This window comes from Pseudorasbora parva, chromosome 8 (assembly GCF_024679245.1).
Source record: "Pseudorasbora parva isolate DD20220531a chromosome 8, ASM2467924v1, whole genome shotgun sequence".
NCBI lineage: Eukaryota > Metazoa > Chordata > Actinopteri > Cypriniformes > Gobionidae > Pseudorasbora > Pseudorasbora parva.
In genome coordinates this window covers 48,899,811-48,909,810 of record NC_090179.1, presented here as the reverse complement: position 1 = coordinate 48,909,810, position 10,000 = coordinate 48,899,811, and the positions used below count along the sequence as shown (strand labels likewise).

General features: G+C 36.4%; 1 protein-coding gene across 7 annotated transcripts in view; it reads right to left on the bottom strand.

Moving 5' to 3' along the window:
* LOC137084928 (cGMP-dependent 3',5'-cyclic phosphodiesterase) overlaps positions 1 to 10,000 on the bottom strand; it is a 165,176-nt gene that overhangs the window by 65,876 nt on the left and 89,300 nt on the right. The window contains exon 1 of one of the 7 annotated variants that reach the window (XM_067451498.1): positions 4,637 to 4,678. The exons of the other annotated variants lie outside the window; for them this stretch is intronic. Coding sequence (XP_067307599.1) covers positions 4,637 to 4,645 — 9 coding nt within the window. The 5' untranslated portion in view covers positions 4,646 to 4,678. Of the gene's footprint in view, positions 1 to 4,636; positions 4,679 to 10,000 lie in introns of those variants that run through there. 7 annotated transcript variants of the gene reach the window in all.

The window sequence follows — 10,000 nt, the reverse complement described above, 5'->3', positions numbered from 1 at the left end:
CAGACGCACGCACGCACAGGCGCACGCACACACACGCACGCACGCACAGATGCACGCACGCACACACACACACACACAGCCCCTAAACCTACCCATCACAGGAAACATTCTGCATTTTTACTTTCTCATAAAAACTCCTCCTGTGTGATTTATAAGCCTTTTGAAAAGTGGGGCCATGGGTAATGTCCTCATATTTCACCCTCTCCTGTAATACCTGTCATACCCATGGCATTATACACATTTGAGTCCTCATATGTCACAAAAACATGCCCCCCCCCCCACACACACACACAAAGATAAAGACCATTTACCCTAATGCTGCTGTAGTGAGCTTGCAGCAATGTTGAGAATGCTTTGCATTGTGTATTTGCACTCATTTTTGTAATGCAGCATTTTGCAAAGCAATGGCACGTGAAATCGAGCTTGTAGCTGTAATTGTCTGTGTTCAGGTTCTTGAAGCAAGACACCACAGGACATTTTTTTATTTTTATTTTAGCCTATCTGGCTTTTCATAAAGTGTTGTTTCAGACTAATGGAAAGAAAACTTCAAAATACACTTTTATTGCACTTTATCTGCAGATTTTCACTACATATCTCTAAAAGCCGAGTCCACAAAATGAGTTGCTCCCCCACTTCTGCATCACTTACACACACCAAAACTTAGAGGTTTATTCATATCTATATTCTGAAGGTTTTTAGTGAGGGATTTGTCCAGAACATCCTTTGCCTTATTTTTATAACATTTTTATTCCTTAAAATATGATGAAAACGATATATTTTTTTCCATCTATTGACAGTATTTTCTGATTTATGGAGTGATAAAAAGATAAATCCCAAATCCCCTCACAACAAACCTTTAACTATAATGTGTCAACAAAATCAGACAAGAATTTTGAACCTGGATCTATCCAATGTTCAAATTTATCTTCAGGAAATATATGCAAATTAGTGCATACTTAGTTAAATAATGCCTAATTTGCATTTTAAACAAAACAAATTATTAAGAAAACTTGTAAAACAATTTTTTTGTGTAATACTTCTTGTTATCAATAAACTGGTTAAGTATGGTGATGATATCTATAAGTTTTTTTTCATCTGTACCTTGAGGGTGTTTCCTAAAAATGAAGAATGCTTATTAAACGTGTTTGTACTTAAATATCCTGTAGAATAAAGCCTTCTTCTCGGTTTAATCCTGGGTCTGAAGGCCTAAATTACTTCTCTCTCCTCCGAAATTGGTATAAATCTCTCCACCACGGACGCCCGGCAGCAAAGCATGATGGGAGTTTAAAACGACACTGATCTCAGTGTGTGGTCTCACAGCTTTATTACCAAAAGTCCTCTGGGACTGAGGTCAAGTTGTGTTATTTTAGCTTTTTAAATTACCAAAAGAATAAAACCAGGGGCGCAGCGAGACCTTTAACATTTAAATACTGCAGAGCTTCATAAATCCTGATGCTTAAAATATCAGCCAGAGGGAAACCCAACACTTATAATCATGAGAAACCATCTAATTAAGATATAAAATAGTATATTTGTTCATATATTATTATTTATTATAAGTCTCATTATATTATATTATTATATTATATTATACGTTTTAATTATAATATTTGAAAAACTTTAAGTCTATGTTGTAATACTTCATGTATTATTCATTTAACCTTTTTAAACCAAATTGTATATGCTGTCATATAAAACAGAAGGTCCGGGATGCCATATTTCATCGAATTAATATCTTCATAATGCAATTTCTAAGAAAGAAAAAGACATTTTACAACATCTGTTTGAAATGCCTCGTCATGCATAATGAGAATTAATAAATTATGAAACTGAATTCCAGTTTCCAAATACATGATAAAGTGTATGTACATTAAATTAGCATATATATAACACTCGTGCATCAAACTGTGAATATTTCTGCCTGAACTATAAAACATGATGAGTTACTGTTCAATCGTTTCAAATTAACTTTAAAAACAGAAAGACAATTTTTGTGTGGATTCTGATGAGCTGATGTTTGTGTAAAACGGCTCGAGCTTGTCTGATTGGTCTGATTAATATGAGCATATTAAACGTGCCATGACTCACAAATGATAAATGAGCCAGAATCAGATGAAGGTCACCGTCAGGATTTACTGTGAGTTTGATTGAAGGATTTCACTTCTTATTTTTCTATTTCTGAAGCACAACATGAGAGATGTGAGAAACAGCATTCTGTCTGCTTTGCTGGTCTCATTATTAACTCTCTTTCTCAGCGAGCACTTTGTCAACGAGACGTTATTAAAGCATGATTCACACTTTATATTTTATATGAGACTCATAAGATACTGAAAGCCTGAGGGTCCCATAAACACCCCCTTGTATCTGCATCTGTCATCCGGCTGCAAAAAGACATAATAATTTAATTTCAAATGAAAGCTTTTATTAGACAATACAATTATTATTATTCTACATACACTGGCTTATTATCATATCAAATGTATAAATGAATAAATAGTACAATGTTAAAGCTACAAATTTGCAAAAAAAAGTAATATTAGTATTAAACTATATGCATAGGCTCATTATTATATCAAATGTATAAATAAATATTAAATAAGTAGTTGTTTTTTGATTGCTAACTGCACAACGCAATATATAACACAAACGTAAGTAGTACAAAACTGAAACAAAAAATAAATATACAAACTAACTATGCAATATTATATATATATATATATATATATATATATATATATATATATATATATATATATATATATATATATATATATATATATATATATATGTGTGTGTGTATATATAATTATTATTGTTATTATACCTTAACAAAATAAATATGTATATCTCATAATTAATCAACAAAATATACAAATACTAGGCTAGGCTAATTATATATCAAATGTATACATAAATAGTTTAATTAAATATTAAATGTATAGTACAATATTAAATATAAAAATGAATATGCAAACAAGATGTACAAATATTTTATATTAATAAATAAATATGTAATACTATTTCTAGTGATTAACAGCAACAGTTCAAGTAAAAGTTAGTTAATATGTAAATATATAACTATTTCACATAATGACCATTGTTATTGTAATATACTTTAAGCTAGATAGATTTTATAAATAGTTTGAATTATTTTGTATTCTATTTTAGTAAAATTTGTATTAATTACATTTGTATTAATTAATTTAATTACATTTTTTTTGTTATTTTAGTACATCAAGTTAAACTAAATGAAACTGAGAAAACAGTATGCAGTATGCAACTAGCTGAAATAAAATACATATATGTATTATTGCATTTCTTTCAGATGATATATATTAAGTATTTTATGTTTTTAGTTGTAATTAACTATAATAACCGTCATAATGACACATGGTTTGTTGACATCTGAAGGAAAATTGACACAGCAACACAAAAAACATGTTAACAGAAATGATTGCTCGAGCATTTCCATCTACACAAGAGTAATATTTCTGGCTTTAACAGCAAAATTTCACCAACATGGAACAAACAAAACAAACAAAGAACTAGAATAAATCATCTCCACAAGACTCAAGTGGCCATTTAGTTGAAGAAGGTCAGAAAATTAAGCTGATCTGAAAAAAAAAATGCTTTTTCACAATTACAGGGCACAGGGTTGCCAGATTCCCTGCTGTGGAAAATCCCTCATAAGAGGCGGATTAACGGTGTTTGTGACAGGAGGAGAGAGTGAGGACAAGTCCAGCCAGAGGAGGAGAGAAGTACAGGATGAAACGGACAACAAGATGAAAGGGTAGAAGAGAGATTTGCAAGACACATGCAAATAAAGCAGTGAGTGGACGATTACGACCGCTGAGATGATGAAAACCAGCAAAGCTGTTTAACATTTGTCTTGCACTTGATGTGTAAATATGAGGATATTAGTGCCATAGGCTTATGAGTGTGTGTTACTGGAGGTCCATTATTAAAGTCCAGCTGAGTTTATTAACCTTTTCTAACTCATTTACATTACAGAAATGTCAAGGGAAAGACCAAACAAACAATCACATCACACCTGTGACCACACACACACACGCACAAACACAAACACACACACACACACACACAGGAAAATCCTTTTTTTCCCTTTATCCTGTAAAATGACCAAGCAAAATTATAAGAAACGTGGAAATGTGCTTGTGTGTAACTGCTCAGAGAAAATATATAGTGCTTTTCATCAGAATCATCTTTCACGTCTATAATCTGTGGCGTACAGCTGCTCCAATCATGTGCAACATTTCTCATAAAACACCTGACAACGGCATGTATTTTTATACCCTAACGAACAGAGAAAAAAGAGAGAGATAGACAGACAAACACACATAGAGAGAGAGAGAGAGAGAGAGAGAGAGAGAGAGAGAGAGAGAGAGAGTGTGTTAATCACAGTTTCTTATGCCTACACAACCCACACACTCAGATGAGAATAATACGCTCACACACAAGCGCAAAGCAAACAAGCCTTGTTTACATGTATGGTAAATATTCACATTTGCATTTTGCACTGCGAGAGCTTTAGTTTAGTTGTTTAACAGCCCAAAAAACATTTAAAAATATATATATATATATATAATAGAGTAATACAATGAAAACAATTACTAACCTGACACATACATATTCCGCGTCTGTGATTTTTCACTTGTTTTATGCATCCGCATTTATCCTATTCTGACGGTGTAGTTTGATGTTTGATAGTTGTTCGCTGCGGCCGGTCGGTGTTCACAGGTTCTGGTTGTTATTCCAACAGCGCTGCCTCCCCAGTCGCCATAGAAACACTGGAGACACATGCACTGTAGAATACAGCCAGACCAAACTACAGCCGCACTAATGACATCATTCACATACAGCCTGACTACTGACATGATAAACTACAGCCTGACTACTGACATGATAAACTACAGTCACACTACTGACATGATAAACTACCATCACACTACTGACATGATAAACTACAGTCTCACTACTGACATGATAAACTACAGCCGCACTACTGACATCATTCACATACAGCTGCACTACTGACATCATTCACATACAGCCTGACTACTGACATGATAAACTACAGCCTGACTACTGACATGATAAACTACAGCCTGACTACTGACATGATGAATTACAATCACACTACTGACATGATAAACTACAGTCAGACTACTGACATGATAAACTACAGCCGCACTACTGACATCATTCACATACAGCCTGACTACTGACATGATAAACTACAGCCTGACTACTGACATGATAAACTACAGTCACACTACTGACATGATAAATTACAATCACACTACTGACATGATAAACTACAGTCACACTACTGACATGATAAACTACAGCCGCACTACTGACATCATTCACATACAGCCGCACTACTGACATGATAAACTACAGCCTGACTACTGACATGATAAACTACAGTCACACTACTGACATGATAAACTACAGTCACACTACTGACATGATAAACTACAATCACACTACTGACATGATAAACTACAGTCACACTGCTGACATGATAAACTACAGCCGCACTACTGACATCATTCACATACAGCCTGACTACTGACATGATAAACTACAGCCTGACTACTGACATGATAAACTACAATCACACTACTGACATGATAAACTACAGCTGCACTACTGACATCATTCACATACAGCCTGACTACTGACATGATAAACTACAGTCACACTACTGACATGATAAACTACAGTCACACTACTGACATGATAAACTACAGTCACACTACTGACATGATAAACTACAGCCTGACTACTGACATGATAAACTACAGCCACACTACTGACATGATAAACTACAGCCTGAATACAGACATGATAAACTACAGTCACACTACTGACATGATAAACTACAGCCACACTACTGACATGATAAACTACAGCCACACTACTGACATGATAAACTACAGCCGAACTACTGACATGATAAACTACAGCCGCACTACTGACATGATAAACTACAGTCACACTACTGACATGATAAACTACAGCCACACTACTGACATGATAAACTACAGTCACACTACTGACATGATAAACTACAGTCACACTACTGACATGATAAACTACAGCCACACTACTGACATGATAAACTACAGCCACACTACTGACATGATAAACTACAGCCACACTACTGACATGATAAACTACAGCCACACTACTGACATGATAAACTACAGCCACACTACTGACATGATAAACTACAGTCACACTACTGACATGATAAACTACAGCCACACTACTGACATGATAAACTACAGTCACACTACTGACATGATAAACTACAGCCACACTACTGACATGATAAACTACAGCCACACTACTGACATGATAAACTACAGCCGCACTACTGACATGATAAACTACAGCCACACTACTGACATGATAAACTAGAGCCGCAGTACTGACATGATAAACAACAGCCACACTAATGACATGATAAACTACAGCCGCACTACTGACATGATAAACTAGAGCCGCAGTACTGACATGATAAACTACAGCCGCACTACTGACATGATAAACTAAAGCCACACTACTGACACGATAAACTACAACCACACTACTGACATGATAAACAACAGCCACACTAATGACATGGTAAACTACAGCCACACTACTGACATGATAAACAACAGCCACACTAATGACATGATAAACTACAGCCACACTACTGACATGATAAACAACAGCCACACTACTGACATGGTAAACTACAGCCACACTACTGACATGATAAACTACAGCCACACTACAGATATGATAAACTACAGCCACACTACTGACATGATAAACTACAGCCACACTACTGACATGATAAACAACAGCCACACTACAGACATGATAAACTACAGCCACACTACTGACATGATAAACTACAGCCACACTACTGACATGATAAACAACAGCCACACTAATGACATGATAAACTACAGCCGCACTACTGACATCATTCACATACAGCCTGACGGCTGTATAAACTACAGCCACACTACTGACATGATAAACTACAGCCACACTACTGACATGATAAACTACAGCCACACTACAGACATGATAAACTACAGCCACACTACTGACATGATAAACTACAGCCACACTACAGACATGATAAACTACAGCCACACTACTGACATGATAAACAACAGCCACACTAATGACATGATAAACTACAGTCACACTAAAGACATGATAAACTACAGCCACACTACTGACATGATAAACTACAGCCACACTACTGACATGATAAACAACAGCCACACTAATGACATGATAAACAACAGCCACACTAATGACATGATAAACTACAGCCACACTACTGACATGATAAACAAGAGCCACACTAATGACATGATAAACTACAGCCACACTACTGACATGATAAACTACAGCCACACTACTGACATGATAAACTACAGCCACACTACAGACATGATAAACTACAGCCACACTACTGACCTGATAAACTACAGCCACACTACTGACATGATAAACTACAGCCACACTACTGACATGATAAACTACAGTCACACTACAGACATGATAAACTGCAGCCAGACTACTGACATGATAAACAACAGCCACACTAATGATATGATAAACTACAGCCACACTACTGACATGATAAACAAGAGCCACACTAATGACATGATAAACTACAGCCGCACTACTGACATGATAAACAAGAGCCACACTAATGACATGATAAACTACAGCCACACCACTGACATGATAAACTACAGCCACACTACTGACATGATAAACTACAGCCACACTACTGACATGATAAACAACAGCCACACTAATGACATGATAAACTACAGCCACACTAATGACATGATAAACTACAGCCACACTACTGACATGATAAACTACAGCCACACTACTGACATGATAAACAAGAGCCACACTACTGACATGATAAACTACAGCCACACTACTGACATGATAAACTACAGCCACACTACTGACATGATAAACTACAGCCACACTACTGACATGATAAACTACAGCCACACTACTGACATGATAAACTACAGTCACACTACTGACATGATAAACTACAGCCACACTACTGACATGATAAACTACAGTCACACTACTGACATGATAAACTACAGCCACACTACTGACATGATAAACTACAGCCACACTACTGACATGATAAACTACAGCCACACTACAGACATGATAAACTACAGCCACACTACTGACCTGATAAACTACAGCCACACTACTGACATGATAAACTACAGCCACACTACTGACATGATAAACTACAGTCACACTACAGACATGATAAACTACAGCCAGACTACTGACATGATAAACAACAGCCACACTAATGATATGATAAACTACAGCCACACTACTGACATGATAAACAAGAGCCACACTAATGACATGATAAACTACAGCCGCACTACTGACATGATAAACAAGAGCCACACTAATGACATGATAAACTACAGCCACACCACTGACATGATAAACTACAGCCACACTACTGACATGATAAACTACAGCCACACTACTGACATGATAAACAACAGCCACACTAATGACATGATAAACTACAGCCACACTAATGACATGATAAACTACAGTTACACTACAGACATGATAAACTACAGCCACACTACTGACATGATAAACTACAGCCACACTACAGACATGATAAACTACAGCCACACTACAGACATGATAAACTACAGCCACACTACAGACATGATAAACTACAGCCACACTACTGACATCCTTCACTTTGGAAAGTTCTGCTAAATGCATAAATTTAAATGTAAATCATTCAAGTACAGCCGCACTACTGACATCATTCATGTACTCATGGACTTATATCTAATATATACCTGTCTCACTAGTATTTCAATATACAATTTGTCACTGAACTTTTGTTTACGAGAAAAGTAAAGTTTAAACTTGAACTTAAATCAGACCCACAAGTACTGCCCAACAAAGGACATGGAAATCAGAAAGCCATCTTGAAACAGAAACAAGCATCCTATAAATAATTTATAGTATATCCTTTAGTTTGAAGGACACACAGAACGAGATAAAGACTCCAGTATAAAGACAAACTAATATTGCAATTTGAATTGAAGCCAGAGAGCTCAACCAATTTTGGATTAAAATCAGCAAGAACCACAGAGATTATAAAACACAGAAGCATTCCTCCATCTGCCTCCCATCACAAACACACACAGAGTCGTTGAGTTTGCGTTTTGGAAAATATCATGCTCAACTAAAGGTCAAAGACTGACATTTGCTTTAATTCAAAATAATATATATACACACGTGTGTGTTCCATCATTTTAAAAACCGCACAAGACAGTGACACTTCAATTACACACACAAACACTCCTGTCTCTCTTCATCTGTCGCTCTGTGTCTGATGTAGTCTGTGTATGTGAGCGAGTGTGTGGGTGGGTGGGGGGGGGGGTCATGTGTTTGTGACATATGAGGACACAAATGTGTATAATGCCATGGGTATGACACAGGTATTACAGGAGAGGGTGAAATATGAGGACATTACCCATGTCCCCACTTTTCAAAAGGCTTATGAATCATACAGGATGAGATTTACTGCAGGTTCATGCGGTGCATAAAAGAAAGACGATGAACTACTGAAAGCTTCCATAAGTTTGTGTAGCTGCACTGGTGTGAAAATAGCGCGTCGAGGCGGGAATGTAATGTGTGGTTGCCATGACGATGAAGGACATGACGCGAGCGTGGCAGGACCTTCGCCTCTCAGAACAAACGCTAATTAGCGAAACGAGCGAGAAAACCGACAAATCCTGACAACAGAACAGACAAAAACACTCAGAGAAACCGCAAATAATTGGATTTTTACAAAGTTTCCATGAGAAATCTGAGCGAAAAAGTGCAGCGTTAAAGGTGTGAAAAGACAGACAGAGAGAGAGAGAGA